Raw genomic sequence first — 22256 nt, 5'->3', positions numbered from 1 at the left:
TATATATATATATATATATATATATATATATACACACGCGTGTGTGTAAAAATTAGTTTAAGAATTTTAAGGTTTATTGAATATCTGTTTTTTAAAATAGTTTTTTATTCTTTATAACAGAAAAAAAAAAAGAAAAAAAACGAAAACCAAAGAATAAAAATATCTTTTTTGTTTTTAAAAATAAAAAACAAAGTGTTTTAAAAAAACATTTTTGCTTGTTTTGTTTATGATTGTTTTAAAAGTAATTATATAAGTACGAAGATTAATTAAAAAGAAAATATAATTATTTTAAAATATATTTAAAAACATAAAATGAGTTTCTAAAAACACATTTATTTTATAAAATATTGGAGAATAATTTTTAAAATTTATTTTTAAACACAATTTTTTAAAACTATTTTCGAAAACATTGTTTCTCATAAGGAGGGTAGATTGAATTAGATTTTTTTTTTTTCCTTTAAAAAGAAAAGAGAAGATAAAAAAGAAAACAAAAAACAAAAAACAAAAAAATGTCATACAATAGCCCAAAACTCAAGGACCACCCTAGAAAAAAGACGAAGGCAAGGCTGAAGGGAAATCATCATCCCATTGTACTAGAATTCTCTCACTAGCGTGGTGTGCAATTGGCATCCAACGTAGAGTACATTTTATTTTTTCCATTCTTGAATGGAGTGGTGCAAAAATTGAATGATATCGTTGGAAGAAGCAGGTGAAAAATTAGGTGTTGCTACTCCACATATTCAACTACTAGACACCCCACATTGATGATAACTTGAATGGTCCATCTAAAAAGCTATTAGCTTCATTATACCATTATTGTAATTACCAATTTCTAGACAAGTGAGACTTGTGCTTTGTCCCAAGGGACACAAATACTCGTACTCATTTCCCAATATCATGGGATAAAAGCCTAGCAACCAGCCATGGGTCAACTTTTATTTTGGATGTAGATTATGGTCCATTTCAGGTATAAAAAACGTACCCCATGGTGGCTTGTCATTGTAATGTCCATCTCAATCTCCGTAGTTCAACAAATGTAACGAAAAGTACTTAATTAAGTACTTTAATAAGGTTGAGATTTCCTTTAAATTGTCCCATTCTCAAGGTTCAAGAATTTGGGTTATGGATCATAAAGCTTAATTTAGTTCAATTTCTGAGTGTAGACTAGAGTTAGTCATAACGGAGTATGGATGAATTTGACAGTGACAATGGGCCATATATGGGGAGTAGTTGAAGTTTCATTTTAAGTCTCCTAACACCTTTATTAATTTCATATCTTTCCTTGTGAGGTTTGATGTCCTTCCTATCTTTTAAATTTCTCTCACATTGGGTTCCAACTTCCAAGCAAAAAGGCCAAGCCAAAAAGGCCCACCAACGGCTAGTAATTGGTGCTGGACGATTGCTTTAAAAACTCTCTACTAAAGGTAAAAAAAAAGTTCGTTTTATAGCCGTTTGGTTTTTGGCAAAAGCTTATAGCTCTTGACTTTTTGTGTGTAGCTGCGATTCCTTTTTCAATGTCTTTGTACTATTATATAGCATATGAGTATATCCTCTTTTCACTTTCCCCTTTATATGGTGACCACTGAGTAAAAAAAAACTTAACAGATGGTCTTGTTAATAAACACGGATGTACTGTTGGTGGTGAATGGGGCATGACTTTTGACCGTTGGATGGATATCCAACTCAAAGACTCCAGAGGCCTTCAAATTTGAAAGTTGGGGATACTGATTACTGGGCCAGTACTGTGGAGGAGTAGGAATTATAGCGGAAGCCCAAGCTCAAAGCTTTTGAATTTGAACCAGAGCCCGGTCCTTTTCGGACTTGTTAGACCACCATTTCGTCCGCTGCACGTGGTCGCCCTTTCGGAGGACCATCACTGACCTCTGCCTCAACGACACTCACCCACCAGTGGGAAAAGTCTAAGCCATATTTAACTCAAATCTCAAAACTAGATTAGAAGACCATCACCGACCTCTGTGCCAACCACGCTCACCCACCAATCACGATTTCAAGCTTAGATTTAAAGTCGCACGGAATCACCACTTCTATAACATTGAAACCCATGGAAGGCGTAGAGCTTAATTAAGACATTTTCTAATAAATTGTTGTCACTTTTATGACATTAAAAACTATAGAAGAGTCCATAGTAAGAAACTGAATACTTTATTTATTTTTTATTTTTTCTCTATCATGAATGGTCGGCTGCTTCAGTATGTACTTGCTGATTAAATGTAAAGCACTAAAGGCCTTTACATATTGTGCCACCCACCCACTTTTCCTTCACTAGACTCCCACATTATGACGTGTTATTTTCAAAGTGTATAGGTGTCTCGTCTCATTCCACGTGTGTGATGGATAATTGGATGCATAGGAGGGAAATTTAAATAAATATGTCATAAATAGTACGTGTCTTGCGTAGCTAAATACGGCATATGACCTGTCAAAATTTTATTTTAAGAAATAAAAGTAAGGATTTTGATAAATCGTTTGTTTGTATCCTTTACAAATAAATAAATAAAGAATTAGCGAGGCAATTTGAGAAAAACATGTTGAATAAAATCTCCTTAGTTTTCAACTATTTCGTGAGATTTTGCCACCTAATATTTTTATGAATTTAATGAAAGACATTAACAATCTTATCTATTCAAAATAAAGTCTTAACTAATGACATATAAAAAGTTTTTTAAAAAATCAAGAATAAATAAAAATTAAAATATAATGTCTCCTTTATATGAAAGCGAAAGTGTTTGACATTGAATTTGATTGGTTTTTCACGTTATTGACCATTAATTCGTTGGCACGTTGGAGACTTTAATAGAAATAACCGTGCCATAACGCTATATTGAAATATAAATTTATTAAATAAGAAGACAATGATTATTGTAACCATTCAATATTGTATATTTTAAATTTGATGAAATCTCACAGAAAATGTTATTAAAATTTATCAGTAAAGTTTGTTTGACCTCGTAAAATATATTTATTTGTTTAATCCTACAATTCCATGAAACACGGTGAAGATGTTGTCTCTATATATGAGATGATTGTAATATTTCATATCAAATGAAGAAAAAAAAAATATTATATTAGGATTATAACTTGAGCGGATTGATTAAGTTGTCGAATAAAAAAACAATCAATTTAAACTCAATCAAAGTCAACCTCTAACTTGAGGTACCCAACTCATCCTCATTTTCCTAAACTTGATATGGATTCAGGTTTGATGATTACATTCGAATTGATTAGGTTATATGATTCAAAATCCATGATTTTTTTAAAAAAATCTATATAATTATACCAACATTTAACTAATAATAAATAAGTCAACATTTCAAAAATAAATTTATATGTCTTTCTAAAAAAATGAAAAAGTATATAATTATAGTTTGATTTTTTTTTAAATTTAAAAGAAGATAAATGTTTTTATAAATATTATAAAAATATTAAGTCAAGTTTTGATTAAGTTTGGAAACCTTTGTTCAAGCTCAACTTAAATTGAGTTCGAATATAAAAAACTTAACCAAAGTTCAACTTGCGCAAACAAAGATTGGGTTGGATTTTTGTTAGATCGGATCAACCTATCCAAGTTGCACTTTTACATTATATATGTAGAACCTTTTCCCAAAACAAATATGGTTGAGAGCGATATAAATCATATCAAATCTTAAAGTTAAAAAATAAAAATACCTTACTTAGAGATGGTTTAGTAAAATTTAATTATTACTATTTAATGATTTAAAAAACCTTAACTCAAATTATATTTAACTTACTAAGTCATATGAAATAATTAAATTGATTTACTAAAATCATTTTTAAATTTAAGTTACTATATCAAGTTGTTTTATTAAACATAATTAATATGTTATTAAGTCAATAAATTGATTGATCAAAACACTTTTTTAAAGCAAAAAATTTTTTTTTGATAAATATATTTCATGAATCAATATAATTTAATTTAAAATCAAATTAATTTATTAAATATTAAATATTAAATATTATTAATATATTCTTAATTATGTTTGATAAAATAACTTAATATTATAATTAAAAATAAAAAATGATTTTAATAAATCATCTTAATCATCTAACAATTTAACTATAATTTATCTTAAAATCATCTTTTAAGTCATTAAGCATCAAATTTTACCAAATACTGCTAGCAGGAAATGTAATTTTTTAAAAATTGATAAAAATATATTTTAAAATTATTTCCTTTTTATTAAATGATGTTAAATTGTCATCTTTAATTTATGTTCACATCATTTGTCCGATCAGGCTAAAGAGATATGCCTCAAACGGCGCACGCTTGACTCACTGGAATGTCAAAACCTTTACCTAAAATCAACCTTAAAAAACAAATAAACTATGAAAGGAGAAATGTTGAGAAAACGAAAAAAATAAATAAAATAAAATAAATTAATATTTGTTTGCCACACAAAACAAAAAAATGTCCATTAATATTTGAAATTAATTTAATTCAATTACTGTAATAGAAACTTGTGTCAATCGTGGAAGAGACTACAGACCATATTTAATGTATTTGGATGGAAAATATGTCTATATCAAAGTCATATTCATATGTAATATCATACTTTAAAGTTGAATAATACCCATATAAATGTTATCCTATAACTTTGATATTATCTTGACAATAATAAAATAAAAACATATTTTTAAATGAGATATTTTTGTCATATTTTAGATATTAGTATGTAATATATAGTTTAATCTTTAGGGGGTGCAACAATAGGAGCTCAACCCCGTGTGTGAGTTGACCGAGCAACCCAACCCCCAACATCCAGACCGAAACATAATAATATTGATTTAAGCTTTACGATCTAACATTTTGTTAATAATAAAACATTATTGACTTTATAGTATTAAAAAACACAAGTTATTAAAAAAAAAATGAGCCACTTAAATTTAAAAATCAAATAAATCTTAAAAATATTAAATATTGCTAGAAGAAGTTAATTGAACTAAAATCAATATTTTTTTTTTTTGAAAATTAAGTATCCATTTGGATTTTAAAAATAGAAAATAATAGTAATTTAGAAAGAAAAAAAATCTTTCCAATATTATTTTAAAAATATAATGATTATTGAAAATTATTTTAAAAAGTGAGGAATTACTTCACATGTTAAAATTTTTAAAATTAATTTTTAAATATATTTTATAAAATAAATGTATTTTCTAAAATTATTGATTAGTGACAACTTTAGCAACAATAACATTATATGTATCATGATGAATTGGATCGATTTGTTAATTAAAAGTTTAATATATTTTTTAAAAAATAAATAAAATGTTTTATTTATATTTGACTATATATGTATATATATTATTATTATGAGTATTTTATTTAAGTCAGAGATATCTATGTAAGAAAATCTTAATAATATGAAAATTCTGGTTTTGCGATTATTATTTTAATTTTCAAATTTATATTTTCCAAGCATATATTTTAAATCCAACCACTCTGACAACTCTTCCAAGGATTTGGTTGTCGTAATGATCCTCTCTATTGGTGGGCTTTATCTGTGGAATCGTAATCGCGAATTTGATCGTTGCAGTTGGTGTCTGCTTGAGATATGGCTGCTGCTGGGGAATTCTATTTATGATCTTCCAACACCATCGCAGATGCAAATGGGAGGATGATGAACTAGGGAGATTCGAGAACTGATTTGTCTCTACAGATTCTGATATTCACTTTTCAGAGATTCAATCGATGTTCCAAGCTCAACTCGTGGCGGTAGGTTTTTAATTCTCTTCTCAAATTTCTTTTATTTTCTATAATCTCTTTGGTTGTTGAGAAAATGTTTTGTTGATTTGCTTTTGTGTTGAATCTTTGATAGATTTTATTTGGATCGGATTAACGGATTTTGATGATTCTTGATTTTTGTGTCGTGTTCCTTCTTCTCCCTTGAATTCAATTGGTTGCTGAGAAAATGTGAGGGAAATTATATGAAATTTTTATTTATTTATTTGCTGTTTTCTTCTAGCAAAAGGGAGGGTTATTCAAATTTCCATTTTGTTTGTGTTGAATCTCTATTGTGTGTGATTTAGAATGTTGCACGTGCTGAAATTGGTTGCGTCTAATCACGAGCGGCTTTTGTTTTTTTGCTCCTCATTGCTGATAGAAAATAAAGCAACTGGTCAGGAGATTGAAGTTAGATGAGATTTTTCTTGAAAATTTTCTCCTGATATCTGTTACGAGCTTAGAGCAAGAATACAATGTTGTTTTGATCTCATAAGGACTTAAACAACAATTTCACCTTGTTTTGGTACTGTTAAATGGTGGACTTGATTTCCATTGCCTGCCTCTCCATTTTTCTTAATGTTCCTAGTTCTCTCCCTAGATATAACAGCCATGAGAATAAGAGAATTGGCCCACTTTATCATGCTTGTACTTGCATCATTGTCTGACCCCTTATTTGATGGCTGTGGAACATCTTGTATGCCGACTGTTGGTATGTTGAAATTCATCCCAACTCCTAAACTTTTAAGGATCTGTCAAATTAGATGACAGAATTATCTGGTTGGGTCAAATATCTATGCAATGATATGGGGGCAAATTATGCTAAAGACTATGATCTTTTTGAAGTTTTTGGTATAGGAAAAGCTTAGTCTATTCAACTTTGCAGTGTGCTGGAAATGGAGCTTAACCAAAGGGAGTAAAGCTCTGTTTCCACGTGGGTCCTCACTACCTTGGCTTTAATTCCTCTTATCCTTTTCAAATTGAGTTTGTTTATCACATGCTTTATAGCTGGCATGACCAGCACTCTTCTTGACGCATGTATACTCCATAAATTCACAAAATGGCTGCCTTCATTATTTACATTTTTCTCTTTGATACTTCGTACAGGTTGGAAGTAGTGTTAGTATAGTGATTAATGGTGATTCTTTACCCTTGAATCTTTTAGTTTTTGATCTAGTTCAATGCTTCCACATGTTGCCTCCTTTGATTTAAAACTAAAAAGTGCCTATACCTTTTAGCTGTGGAATGGCCAGCACTACATCAGTTTCATTTTATTTTCAAGTGCCTTGAGCAATCCAAACTCCAAAAGGGGTGTTGAAAGGAAAGACATCTTCACCTAACTTTTGCTGATCTTGTTTATTTTCTTTCATTTTTCAAATTTCAAATTTTTTACTGAATAAATGTCTTACTATTTCTGGTTTTTAAACTCCTTGTAGAATAAATGTCTTACTATTTCTGGTTTTTAAACTCCTTGTAGTGGTAGCAGGATCTAAAGATTACAACTTCCACATCTGATCGTCTTTATTAAAAATCTTAACCATGCAATCTCCCTATGGATTAATCATTGGAATCTCACTGTCCCTCCACCTCCTGTTTTCCCCCTTCTCTTTAAAACTGTAAGTCATTTAAAACTTCACAATCCTTGTATATTGATGTGATCAATAGTTGTTTCAATGCCTCCACTAGTGTCTCATTACACTTTTGTGTTTTACATATCCTGTGGCAAAGGCAGAGGAATCTTCTATTAGTGCCATGACTTCTTACTAGAGTTACCTAAGTAACTACTTGATATAATATGATACAAGTCTACTAAACAGTTATGTATCCCTTAACATTAATAGAAATCCAGATGCAGATTCTGTGGGAAACTATAATATTTGCTAGACAGAATGATGTTAAATTCCAATTAGTATACATTGGAAGAGAAAAGGTTATGGGGTTGTTGATGTCAATGGTTTTATCTTTATAAGCTCAAAACAGAAGTGTTGGTGAAGCATGGAAGTGTTCTAGGCCAAGGGTTTCAAAGCTTCATACAAGAAAATGTGAAGGTGCTTCAGTATGGACTCAAATATGTCATGCTAGAGTTGAGTTTTCTGCACAATATCTGAGGTATTTAAGAGTTTGAAGTATGAGAATTGTTTCAGAATCAAGGTTTATTCTTTTCTTGTATTAGAAGGTTTATTCATTTTATATGTCAGATTTTAATCATACAAGAAATTAGTTACATCAAGATGTTCATCTTTAATGCAACAATGATTCCTTCATTTTTTTTGCTCCCAATTCTCATGCTATGTGAAACAGCTAAAAGCAATTTCCTTCCTATATTTGATGGTGGCTCATGTATGAACAAGTCCCAGTTTTGGGAGAAACCAAGATTGCCACGATTCAATATTCTTTCACAAGAGAAATGCAAGTCTAACACGTTTCCTAGAATGCATAGAATGGTGGATTTTTTGGCAACTACATCAACAGTACAGTTTTTATTTTGTTGGATTTTGAGATGGAACCCACTGCCCATCTTGATGTTGATATTACAGTATCTCTCCGTAATTCTGTCCATTTCTTTCTGAAACAAAGCTATCAGTGTGTAAAATAGTTAAAAAGGATTAAAATGATTAATTCCCCTTAAATTATTTCTTTTGCCTTAGTCTCTTTGTTCGATGCTTAGAGAAAAAAGAGCTAAGAGATGATCCCAAACCATCATATTTTATTACTTGGGAAAGTGAGAGGAAAAGTAGTAGGAAAGGAGAAAGAGGAAAGATGAAAAATAGTAGGAAATAAAATTAAACTATTAAGGAAGGAATTTAATTTTCTTTCCCCTCAACTATTTTATGGACAACAAAATAAGAGCTAAGGAATTTAATTTTCTTTTCTTCAATCTTCTTTATTTTCTTTCCTTCAAACTTTCCAAAAACCAAACGTAGCCTTGATGAAAATGGGCAGGAAAATTGTTTACTATTTTCTCCCATCTTTTCCTTAGATTTTTTTTTTTTTTTTTAACCTTTCTCCATGTCATTGAAACAATAGGAAAATAATTTTCCTTGCCTTCAACCCCCCCACCCCCTCCCCCATTTTTTTGGTACTTTCCAGGAGCCAAATTTAGCCTATAGAAAACTGCAATTCCTTAAAAAATATTGATGGCTAGTAGTGATCTTTTTGGACCATATGAAAAACTTTTATGGCAATCATTAGTACTACTGCTTTGAGAGCAATGCATCGTATTTCACTCTGGCCTCAACCTCTCAAGCCTAACATCTCTTAGGCAAGTCCACTTTCAACATCCTTTCGTTTTTTTGTTTGATAGGCGATACATACAACATGTGATCCATGAGAAAGGCCAATATTTAACTCTAGCTTCAACCTCCCAACCCTAATTTTTATACAATTCCCTTATGCTTCAACCTCTCAAGCCTAAAATATTGATCTATAAGTAATCCTTTAGGTCAAGTTTAACCACACCCAAAAGGTGAAAAAAAAAATGCCTGTTATTGGTCTGTAAATAATCCTTTAGGTCAACTCTAACCACCCCCAAAAGGTGAAAAAAAGTGCCCTACATTGGTGAAGTTGAGTAGGGGTTTGTCCAGTTAGTGTTGTATGTCAAAATCAGTTTTCTTCAAATTGATGTTATTATTGGTCTGTAAATAATCCTTTAGGTCAACTCTAACTACCCCCAAAAGGTGAAAAAAAGTGCCCTGCATTGGTGAGGGTTCATTAAGTTAGTGCTATATCTCAAAATCAGTTTTCTTCAAATTGATATGGAGGAACTATTAGGATGATTTTTTGCTGAATGAAATTAAGAGAAAAACAACATCCAGATTGAAGGATTGTGGAATTAGCTGCATGATCAATCTTGTAGGTAATGTTGTAGCTCAGTTTGAGTGGTGCAGAAACTCGGAAAAGCTAACTGTGCATAGTTTATAATAGCAGTTTGCACTTGATGGTAAGTTAATGAAAAAGAAGGTAATTGTACATATGCAGCAACAAAGAAGGTAATCATATGTATGCAAAAAAATCAGAAATTTTCCATGCAACTTCTACAACATATTATGGTATTTTATCAATGGAAGCTTTTGAGTTGTCTTAATTACAACAATAGAGTGCAAGGTCTGACAGCCCATTATGGTATTACAGTAATGGAATATTCTGAATTGGCTTAATTATAGGAAGCGAATACACAATTATCCTATGGATAAGCAGAGCCACCTCTTTGGAAGGAATTGTCAATGATGGGTTTTTGAATGATAGGAGGTTAGAGGTAACAATGCACCCTCAGGAGTTAAGAGGGGAAGCAGAGCATAATGATGGGAGAAAGGGTTGGAGTGAGTCACTATTAGCCCCAAAAGGGGACAATGCAACTAGAATTTGGTGTTAGGATGAGCTTTAGAGGGAAACTCTTTGATTAGGTTCAAAAAATATTTGACATGGGGAAAGCTCTATTTTCCCTTTCAAAATGAGATCCGAAAGCCTTTTATGCAGGAGCTTGAGCGGAACAACTCATTTTGAAGGGAAAAGGCCTAGCTAGTCATGGGCCTTCAAGCTTCATTAGTCAAGACTTTATTGGCCTAAAACAGGGGTAGGCATTTAAAAAATAATAAAAAGAAAAAGAAAACCCTGACCAACCCAAACCAATTAACATGAGTTATTTTGGGTAGAGCCTCTTGTTTGATTCGGTTAGGTTGAATTTTTATTTAACTAGTTAAGTTTGTTACAGTTTGGCGTAGGAGTTTGTTTTTAACCTAACCAACTCGATCCCCTAATACAATATTTTTATGTTGCCGTTTCTATGTCTCTTAGATTATTGTGTATTTGTTTCTTTATTTTATTTTTTTTCACATATCCAATAATTTAACAAATAGTTTTTAAAAGGTTTATGAATTGGGGCCTAAAAAGTTATTCTTGGTCAAGAAAGCAATATTAAAGCACTATTTTGGATTTAACTAAGAAAATTTAAAAAGCCTAGTATTTGAAATGTTTTTAAATAGAAAGTTGGAAAATATAACATGGGTTTAGGCCTAAACAAATTAAACAATCCAATCCAAACCAAATCGATTATTATGTAGATTGTTTTGACTCGATTAGAGAAGTCAAATTGGTTTGATTCGATGAAGCATGTTTTCCCAACTAATTGATTTGGTTTGGTTAGAAGTGGAGCTAAAAACCATACTAACCAAATCATGCCCACACTTGGCCCAATGTGCACTGATGGTACCATGTGTTCCTTGCACATGAACTTTCCTCCTTTTCTACTTGGCAAAACATGTTTAATGTGTATTTTTAGGGATCAAAATGGCGCAGGTTTATTGGGTAATCACACAGCCTCTAATGAGGCTGGCTGGTATTAGGAAAAGTGAAATCAGGAATAGGTTGGGTTTGGGAATTTTTGGAAGACCCAAGTAAGGCTTGAGGCAAGATATGGTATTGTACCAAGCCTACCCCCCCCTGGTTATAACAACTTTTCATTAAATTATAGTCATTTTATTAATTTACCCTCATATTTACAAGAATGTCATTGTATTTATATCATCACAAGCACACCTCCTCATTTCAACCCTAGTTGTCTCTATTCAATTTTCCCTTTGTTCAATTTTTTCTCCATTCTTTTCTTCATAGTGTTCACCAAGTATTCAATGTTGCTATGTAACACTAAATATGGTATCTATTACACTCTCATCATTACTTGCATTCCTTTGACTTTGTATTTTTTTTTCTCTTTCTTATTTTTTTTGGAAAACAAACACCATGGTTAGGGTTTTTTGGTTTTCCTTGTTTTATATTTTTCTATTTTTTATTGTGTTTATTTTTGTGCATTTTTCCAATGACCAAAGTTCCCACTCTTTTGCTCTTTTTGGCATCAATTTTCAGTTTTCTTGGCTAACTAATAAGATTTTTTTCACTCTTTTTTATTTCTTGATTTTCAATTTTTTGGTTCCAAATAAGGGTTTTTTTTTTTTTTTTTTCTCTTTCCATCTTCTAGATTTCATACCCACCAAATGGGTCTTTCTTTTATTTTCATTATTATTATTATTTTAACTTGCAATTGTTAATGGGGTAGCATGTGGAAGATGGTTTCTGTGTACCCCACATCGGATTTGGGACGCAAAGTCCCACCCCACCTCAGGTGTGGGATGGGGATAGAATTAAGAATTCTTTATTAGAGCAAGGTTAGAGGGAGTGAGCATCATCCCTAACCTGCCTTGTAGACATCCTTATATGTTTGATCTATCTCACCTAGATGAGCATCATGCTCCATACACCAAACCAAAACTTTTATACCTATTTCATATACTCAACAATGGAAGCACTAAGCCAATTAGTGAGATGCACTAAGCGTATCTAGGAGACCCCAAGCCTTATTACTAACTTAGGTGGGTAAGCAAAATGGTGAAGGCCTCTTTGAAAGAGAAGAAGGGGATACCTCTCTATAGCAATACCCTAGAATTATGTCCAAACCACCTTAAGGGGGTTATAAAGGTACCAACTCAAGGAGGGTTACAATGACACTAACCCTTTTGAAGGTTACATTGATGCCACCTTAAGGTAGGTTATGTTGGCACTACCTAAGGGGTTTATGCTAATACTACTCCCAAGGAGGTGAAGAAGCAATTGTTGTGATGCATGGAAAGATATCAAGCTTTGCAAGCAAATATGATCCTAGGTGGAGCGGATAAATAGTTTTCCTCAACATCTACCACAAATAGGCTTTCATATTATATGGATGGATGTGCATTCTACAGGCATTTGTGATAGTCAAGCATCTAAGTTGTGGTACCTATGTTGTATGGGTTTGGGTATGAGTGTCAAATACGAGCACATGTTTAAGCATTCAATCTTTCATAACTCAATTTTCACAATATGAGGACTCTGCTAAAAAGGGATTCAGAAAATGGGCACGGGTATTGGGATTTGACATAATAAAAGAAAAATCAATGGAAAATAAATTGGAATCGAAGATATCCTTTTTAAAAGCTCTCATCTTTTTCCTTTACTCCTTTTTTTCCCTCTTATCCCTAAATATTCTTACTAAAGTTCACTTTTCAACTAACTCTTCTTTTTCTCTAATATAATTATTACTAAGAAAATTGAAAGAATAAAATGATATCAATGAAAAAATCAAACAATCACACCCAAAGTAAAATATGAGTATCCAATAAGGATCCCATACCTACACCCATTTCATGTCATGTCAACATAGGTACATTGGGTGAAATTGAAGGATTAGGGTATCATAGGTGGGTACTTGTGCTAGGTGTCATTTTCATTCTGGCACGAGGTAAATTGGAGATGTTTCTATGGAGTTTGCATGTTGTGATGCAAGATAAAAGGCCTTATATTAATGTAGAATCATATAATTACATGGGATTGGGTCATTGGGTCATTGGTTACATATTGAGACATTGTAGGAGCTTAGCAAGATGTCTAACTTGTTGTAATGATGCTTGTGACATGAAAAGCTCAAAATTGAGCATCAACACAAACCTGTTATGAAAAGTATAGTTGACAAAAAGGGTACCCTATGGATTATATTTGTATGTCTAATAACTTTTAAAATGATGAAGGATGAGAAGGGGATTAGCCATAATTGTGGTGGATAATTGACGGCATGGCATCTAAGTATAGTGATGATTTTGAAAGGCCCCATTAGCAGTGGTGTGGAGGATAGGTGTTGGTTTGGAAGCTTTAAATGAAGCCCCCCCTCCTTTTTTAATAAAAAATCCTACTTCAAGCCCTTAATTGTGGGCAAACTTTCCTCTTTTCCTACCAAGTTGGTTTGGAATCCAAGCGCACCTTCTAAGGTTTGTTCTGTTTTGTTTTGTGGCTGTTGTGTCAGGGTGTGTTTGGGAGGGAGGAGGGGGGCAGGGGATAAATGAGCTCACAAGGAGAGGATGGGCCTTGGTCAATTAGTGCTGCTCCTATAAATAAGATTTTGAAACTGCAGACTACATTCTCATCCACTGCAAGTGAACTCCAAGTTATGGTTGGTGTTTGCCATGGATCTCCCACCAATCCATCAAAGGTGTCCTGCTTAGTTGGCAAGGCTCTGCTGCAGGTGTCAGGCACAAGATGGTGTGGAGGCTATCTCCTTTGTGTCCTTTTTAGATAATCTGGAAAAAGAACAACAATAGAACCTTTGAAATGGTGGAACAGTCCATTTTGGTAATGAAAAATGTGTTTCTGAGAACCTTTTTTGTGTGGTCTAATGGGAAGTTGGAAACAACTAACTTTTCTTTCTTTGATTTTGTAAAGAGTTGGGTGTTGGTTAGTTTGGTAAAGGTTCTTTATTTTTTGTTTCTTTCCTTTTGTAATCATGCTGCTTGTATACTTTGTGTGCATGACAGTTGCAACCATTTTACATAAGCACCCTACTAATTTTATCCTCATTTTGCATATTAAAAGAAAAGGTAAATGGTTCACTCAGTGATGCTAGGGAAGAAATGTAACAACTTGATAGTAGCTGCTATTTGATAGTATACCTCACTACAGAATGAATTGCCCAATCAACATTTTAGGAGAGTTGAGCATTATTTATTTATTTACTTATGACATTATTCAATAAATAACTGAGATAATTTGGGGTTACTTTTAGGATCCTTTCTTTTTTATTAACTTTTTAGTTTTTAAGGGTTGATCATAATGTGATCAAGGATAAACTAGTAAGTTCTTGGTGGAAGATCATCAAGATGAGCAATGAACAGGTGATCACGAGCACAATCTGATCTTATTCAATTGGAGTTATAACTTGTGGGCCATTACATGGTATTCAGGTTTCTCATAATCCTTTTCTGTCTTTGGTTTGGGGATTTGATAAATAAGTTGCTTGGATCTACTCTGCTACTAACCACTTGAGTTGTATCTTTCTTGTCCCTCTGTTTTATTATTGATTTTTTTTTTCTTTTGATATGCCAAAGCTGCAGCTGGTAAGAGAAACAGTACCCTCCAAACAATTCCAGAGAACCATGATACAAGGCTGACTGCATTGATTACTGCTTATACATTATTTATGTCTGATTTGGGTGCTCCAGTGGAATTCCGTGGTTAATTTGGTCACTAATGTGGCCTTTGTATCTTCTCTTTAACAAGTTTCTGAAAACCGAAGAAGAAAATGCTCATGAAGCAGATGAATACCCAAAAGGCTTGGTTGAATCCTACTCACTTGAGCAATTACCAAGTAATGGAAAATGCCCTAATGTAAACTTGCCCCATTCACACTTTGTTGAAGTGAGTACATCATCATTTTACTTTTACCTTTTAATTTGTTGTTACAATTCAAACTTTTGCCAGTGGACACTCTAGTACTGATGTACAGAATCAACTGGCACTTTTTTTTCTTTTAATGATACACATTCTTTTAGATGAAATCTGCAATTGGATTGGTTCTGGTTTGGTTTCTTTTTAAATCTATTGAGGTATGTTGGGGCTTATAGGTTCCACATATGAATCAACTAAGCACTTGGGATTGTGGTCTTGCTTGTGTTTTGATGGTTTTGAGAACTTTTGGCATCAATAACTGCAATATTCAAGCATTGGAAGAGCTCTGCTGCACAACTAGGTGCCTTCTTCTTTTGCAAATTTATAATTTTAATTTCCTGCAGTATTGTTTCATTTATAACTGTGCTTCTTTTATATTATTGCTTTAATAGGAGGCAATGGTTAAAATATATAGTTTAACATATCCTAGATACTCTATTTGACCTACTGCAATAAATCTTAGACATGTGATTGTATGAGCAGGGATAGCTTATCAGTATTCAAGACCTTGTTATTTCTGTTTACAATATTGCCTTTCAGAATGTGAATGATTTTCATTGTATTCATGATCGCTACGATGATATATTTTTCCTAAATTTCGTATTTGGAAAATAAAAGCTTGTTTTGATGGTAAATCATTCATTTATGTGAATGTAACTTCAAGTTCTTTTCAATGACAGGAAATTTTGCCTATGATCCAATGTTTTTGTGTCTATTTCTCATGTGACTTGGTACATATGGTGTCATAAAATTAGTTTGTTAATTTTATGATATCTCCTGTGATGGTAGTCACCAGTTAAATGGTGGCACTTTGTTTCAGTGCATTCAGCATGAAGCAAATGAAGAAAATATATAAACTCATGGAAGACATTATAGAATAAAGGAACTTGTGGTAAATGAGCAATATCCATCCCTCTCTTCCTTTTTCGATATCCATGAATCAGACCAAGAAAACAAAATAAAAAATCATGTTGAATTAGTACTATGTTCTACTCCTCCTTTGTTGTTCACTTCTGTTGGGTAAATGTTAGATGGACATCGTGCTGGATAAATATTGGACACTCATACCCATGATGTATAAGATCCGGACAGAGTTATTTCACACATTATGAAGTGCCCTTTTAAATATCAGACAGAAGTCATCCTCGACTTATTTGCCTTTTCCTCGTAGCATAGTTTTTATACATGACTACATGGATTTCTGTTTCCTTGCTAACAAAATAATATCTGTTATCTTATTTGAAAAATTGATGAAGTATTGTGTAGATTATAGTGAACGGTAAGCTTGAGCATTGATCTTGATGCAAATAACATATTTATTGATAAATTGGAGTGTTAATATATTGTATTGATGCCTGCTATTCCAGTTGCTATTGGAGACTGCATGCACATCCTTCAAAGGATGTATTTTTCACAAATTCAAAATTAGCTAACATGCATATTCTTGATAAATTTTCCTCTGTTGATGCCTTGTTTGCAGCATTTGGACTGTTGATCTGGCATATTTACTGCAGAAGTTCTCTGTTAGTTTTTCGTACTTCACTGTAACTTTAGGAGCAAACCCAAATTTTTCTGTGGAGACATTTTACAAGGTGATCTTTTTAATAAATGTGTGCTCTTTCTTCCAGAAAGTTTGGTTTCCCTGCTAAATGTATTTAAGTCATTCTGTAATGGACTTGCCATGATGTATGATGCTTTTTATACTTGGTAAACTTGCTAGTTTTCCTCTGTCACTTCCAACAAACTTATAATGCCCGAGTTCAAACATCTTTTGCAGGATCAATTGGCTACCGATCTAGTGCGTGTGGATTCTCTTTTTAAGAAGGCAATGGAAGCTGGAATTGATATACAGGTATTATAAGTTCATTTGAATATGCATCATTTTGAGGTTCATCTGGGAAAGAATTAAATAAAAACTTAATCGTCACTACCAAGATAAGAAATAGGATGCTTATAAATTGATTATTTATCTTTCATTTTTTAATCCTTTTGGGGAAGGATGTGTGAGATTGCTTTCTTTTAAGTTAGTAATCTTCATATCTTATTTTCTTGTTTATGCATGATTTTTAAACTTCTCTTGTAGTTAAGCCAATGAACCTCCTCTTTTTACAGTGCAGATCAATCAGTGGAGATGAAATTTCACTCTTGATCTTGTCAGGGAAATATATTGCAATTGCTTTAATTGATCAGTATAAATTAAGGTACAAACTTTTTGTAATTTAATTGTTCTGATTTTTCTGCTTGACGATCTTATTCTTTAATTGATATCGTGTCAATCATTACATAACCAGTTCATCTTATATTTACAGTAGTTATGGCTGATTCTATCATTTGCTTGCTACTTGGGTGACTTCAAACTAAAGGCTTCACTTTTAAGAACAAATTATCTATATAATTGGTCTACTATTGAATAGGGCTTATGGAAAATTTTGTTGATGCAGTCAGTCTTGGTTGGAGAATGTTCATGTCTCAGGCTTCTGTGGTGGCTACTCAGAATACACTGGTGAGGATGGTGCTTTTTTTTTTTTTGTACTTTATTTTTTCCATTTGTTTTGTTGTTACCCTGTTGCAAATGCAGTTATAATTCTCCTAGTGTGTTTATGAGGGAAAGCGTTCAACTTTTGGCCAACTCCTGAAATCGTTTGTTGTGGACACAAGTTGCTATGTGAAAATAAATTGCTCGCTTTGATAATTTTAAGATAACACCTGCATATGCTGAGCATTATTAGGGATTAGGGTTGGTAAAGTTTAATACGATTCACCAACACAACTTGAACTTGATATGTTTTTTGCAGGTTTGAGTTCAAAGTATAATCATATTTAGGTGAAATTTGTGTTAGCATATATAACTCATTTAATAAACAGGTGGTTTTTGGGTCAACCTACATCACACGAATTTGACTCAAATTGACCTATTTAATAATTGTGTTGATTAACCTTTTTATAGCTATAATCTATTTAACTCACATTTGACTCATGTAAAATTTGATTTTGAATAAATAGGTCAATTGAGTCATAAACATACGAGGTTGAGAGGTTAATCATATCGACTCAAATAAGGATTCACTCAATCTGATTATTAAATAAGACTTAAATCACTTGATTATTAAATGGGTTATACTACGTGTTACCTATTTAATAATTAGGTCGTATTTGGATTTGTAGTTCTAACTTCTAACCTGATTATTATTCGTACATATTAGGGTTGACCTATTTAGTCAAATGTTTGAGTTTTGATACAACATGGACATGACCCACCAACACAAATGGCCACTCTTATAGGGATGACTTGTTTTTATGGTGGGGTAGTGTGTAACTCTCCTTTGACCAGGTTTTGTGTCAAGCTGTCTAGAAAAAGAAAGGATATGTTGGCCTACAAGGGAAACTAGAGGGCTTTTTCATGGTTGTTTTATTGTTTTTGCATTCCACTGGAAGGTGACAAAAGCTTTTCAAGTAATTCAGTTTGGAGCACACTTGCTCCTTTGAAAGGTTTCTTTCCCCCCTTTTGATTGTGATGCTGGTTCACCATAAGACCATGAAAATTAGTCCTTTTCTTAGCAGGCTGAGTGGTTCCAAATACGTATCATATGTTGATGGAAATACATCCCCTTCTGATTCACTGTATTAGAGATTCAAAGTAATGGATTTCTATTTTCTTGCTTCTTGGAATCTACTGTCTTCAGTGGCTGCTCTTTATCATGAGCTGATGGTTGTAGGTTTTTATTGGGAATGGGCACACTTTGTTGGTAGCTATATTTTGTGCAATCTGGTGCAATTGGCAGGTAGTGCTGCTCTCTACAATATGGGGGATGGATGATAGTTCTGTTCTGTACAATGCACTGTATTTTGAGGGGAGGGGGGTTGGGGTGGGGAAAGAGGGAATGGGAGATCTGTGAAGGGTTTCTCCCCTTGTGGTTCCAAAGGTGAAGGAAATCCTGTTGAACTTTTATGTATTTTAGGTTTTAGAGGTGAGTGATTTTAGAGGAGTTTTTTCTTCTTCTTCCTTTTTTTTTTTTTTTTTTTTTTTTGGGCAACTTTGCCTTTCATTGGTTTGCTTTGCTATGTATCTTTCCTCTGTATTGTTTGGTAACCCTGAGTCTCCATTGAGTTAAGGCTTGCCCATTTTGTTTTGGAACCCAACATTTTTTTTTCCATTCAAGAATAGAATCAAAAGTGACCTATAAGGAATCCCTAATAAGATGCTTCTCTAATCCCCATGCAAGATTGACATAAAGATTGTCTGCTTAGATATTCTGATACTTCTGAAGCTTCATAGTTATTTAATTATGATTAACATCTTCTACAACCTCATACCTTCTTGTCCAGCTTGGCGATTTTCCGCCCCTTACAGTTTTCTTAGGAAATGTATTGTGATATGTGCTGTGAGTTTGTCATATCTTCATTTATGTATGTTGGATATGAACTAATCCATATAATGATGACATTTTCAGGTCACTATGTTGTAATATGTGGCTATGATGTTGATACAGATGAGTTTGAGATTAGAGATCCTGCCAGCTCCCGGTATCATCTTTGTTTTCCATCTCCATCAGCAATAATCTCTTATCTATCCCATTAAATAATTGCCAGGATTAACTTCTCTATAGAAAGTGGAAGATTTAATAAGCTTTAAAACATTATGCCCTCCACGGTGCAATGGACTTGAGTGCTGATATTCTGTGTCATGTTATACCGTAATGTAAGGACCTATTTGCAAACTATTCTTGAAAATAGTTTTCTAACTTAGAAAATATGTTTGGCAAACTGTTGACAGAAAATAATTTTCTAAAAATTTGTTCAAAAACCAAGTTGTTCTTTTAAGAATAAATCTGAGGTGTTCTCAGTCGTTCTATGGAAGAAATAAAAATACGGAGTATACATTGAAAACTTTTATATTGTCTATAAGTGCATAACACCTTCTATGGAGAGTAAACTGAGAAAATTGTTTTTCATAATTGAGTTCCCAAATAGAATTTTCTTCCTAAAAACAATTGTTTTAGAATAGTTTTTTGAAAACTGCATTTGAAAATATCATCTAACGAGCCCAAAATGTCTCTGTGGAAGAAAACCAGAAAGTCATAATCATCTAAGGATTGTCTTATCATGTTATTGCTTCATGAATGATCCCAAACATGATGTCTCAGGTTCCTAGTTGTATGTACTTGTAACTTATTTTTTCTGGGAAACAAATTGTTTATACCAAAGAATAATAATACTAACGAGTGATGTATAATATTTAGAGTTCTGTAGTTACTTAGGTGGTGTTTGTTTTTTTACTTAATTCTAAATAGAACCTTAATGTTTAATAGTGTTAAATATTAGGTTGTTTGTTTTTATAATATTTTATTTCTATTAAGTATTAAAAAGTAAAGAAAAATGAATATGTTATTTTTTCTATTTAGAAAAAGTTATATATTTTGACATTTTCTATTTAGTAAAAAGTTTATAATAAGTCATGAAAAAGTAAAAAAACAAACAACCTAAATTCTGAAAACAAATTGTTTTTAGCAAAAAGTCAAAAAAACAAACACCACCTTAGTCTAAATTTAGCTCATGGTCAAAGCATTTCCTGGAAACTTGTAGGAAACATGAGAGAATTTCATCAAATTGCCTAGAAGAAGCCCGTAAATCATTTGGTACTGATGAGGATCTTCTCTTGGTAATCCATTTAACCTTCTCTGACTTCCCCCTGTTTTTGTTGCATCAGAATATTTTTATTATAATTGCTTGAGATGATTTGCTCGCTACATTTTTATTCACCTGTGATCATGCTAACCTGAAGAGATGGGCCCATTACTATATATATATGCATAAAGACATTCATTTCTTGTTCATTCATCATCCTTTCCTTTGGTAATGGTCATACCAAATATTTAGGTTAGGTTATGTTTGGTTCTCATAAAATACTAAGGAAATGAAAAAAATGTGAAGGAAAATGATTTTCTCATGATTAGTTTCGCTAGGGAAAATACAAAAGAAAATCAAATATAATTAAAATTATTTAAAAATTTATATATTTTAAAATTATTTAATCTTTACATAAAGAAGAAAAAGAAGTGAAATGAGTTTGAAATAGAAAACAAAAATAATTATTAATTTTAAATCTATTTTTTATTTTCCTTCATTTTTTTTTTCTTTCTACTTTTCCACTCTATTTTATTTCTTTCACATTTTCCCTCAAATTTTTCGGGAACTAAACATAGCCTTAGGATTTTCAGCTGTAGTGTGGTAACAATATTCTTTCAAGCATTGGAACATTCATCCCTTATTATCTTATCAGATAAAAACGATATCCATTGAGACAATGCGGCTGGCTGCAGGTGGGTGTGCCAATGAACCCTAGTCATCCCTGGAATTGCACTATTTTTGTGTAAAAGAGCCAATGTTTTACAAGTGACTAAAACCATCATCATTTTTTTCAAGTCTTATGGTTATTTGACTGCTGCTGGGTTCATTTATGTTAAGGTATATGCAGAAAAATCCAGTTCGGAAGTATGGAGTTTGAATTCATACCACAATTACACAAATTCTATTTAATTGGATGGCATTCAGCCTTGATCCCAGCTTTTATAGTCAAGTGAAACCAGTCCATTTTCTTTGTAGAGTCTGTTTCCCTAATATGGAATGTATGGGAATGTGTTGGGGCTTGAGCAGTTGGAGCCCAGATTTGATCGACTCCTTAACTGATCAGTTCAATGTAGGCTACACTATTGCTAGATGTATTTTCGGTTATTTCCACCGTTTTTGTGTGTACTATGGTAACACTTCAAACTACTAGAGAAGCACCGAGTACAACTCTGGCAAGATAATTCCTATTGACAGCACTTCCATTTCCATGGTCCATGAGAAGAATTCATAAGCTGCTTCACCAATTGTTGCTTTTGTGGTTTGAATTTTCTATGCAGATCTCAATGGAGAAGACTAAGAGAGAGGATTCGGAGAAAATGGAAGATAAAAGGAACCTGTAGGTATAACTTTCCTATTGATCCTTGACATCAGTCACCGGATCTAATTATGTGGGTAGCTTTTGTTGCATATATGCTAGGGTTTTGGGTGTTCGTACAACATGTGATTATAAGGCAAACCACTGATTCGCATTCATTCAATACAAACAACAATGGGGCAGTGTTAAATAATATGTATTATTTCCTTTTCATTCTCCCTGTATATGAATTTCATCTAAATCGGGACGCAACTTCCAACAGATTCTCAAGACTCAGAACTTCTCTTCCTGGCTAGGTTTGTTGTTTTC

General features: G+C 32.6%; 1 protein-coding gene across 10 annotated transcripts; it reads left to right on the top strand.

Moving 5' to 3' along the window:
• Positions 1-5472: 5472 nt before the first annotated feature.
• Positions 5473-22208, top strand: LOC117928557 (guanylyl cyclase 1). Of its 10 annotated transcripts, none has more exons than XM_034848457.1 (11): positions 5477-5752; positions 14401-14512; positions 14665-14974; positions 15181-15305; positions 16485-16596; positions 16782-16856; positions 17117-17205; positions 17446-17507; positions 19456-19528; positions 20588-20663; positions 21910-22208. In XM_034848457.1, exons 3-11 carry the CDS (start codon positions 14807-14809, stop codon positions 21970-21972), a joined length of 843 nt encoding a protein of 280 aa, XP_034704348.1. In that variant the 5' UTR covers positions 5477-5752; positions 14401-14512; positions 14665-14806; the 3' UTR covers positions 21973-22208. The 10 variants fall into 10 exon arrangements, with proteins under 10 accessions (XP_034704354.1, XP_034704355.1, XP_034704348.1 ...); XM_034848459.1 differs by lacking the exon at positions 14401-14512 and adding an exon at positions 7739-7867 and having other exon boundaries at positions 14671-14974; XM_034848458.1 differs by lacking the exon at positions 14401-14512 and adding an exon at positions 7739-7867.
• Positions 22209-22256: the final 48 nt, after the last annotated feature.

This window comes from Vitis riparia, chromosome 13 (assembly GCF_004353265.1).
Source record: "Vitis riparia cultivar Riparia Gloire de Montpellier isolate 1030 chromosome 13, EGFV_Vit.rip_1.0, whole genome shotgun sequence".
NCBI classification, from domain to species: Eukaryota; Viridiplantae; Streptophyta; class Magnoliopsida; order Vitales; family Vitaceae; genus Vitis; species Vitis riparia.
This window is presented reverse-complemented; position numbering and strand designations above follow the sequence as displayed.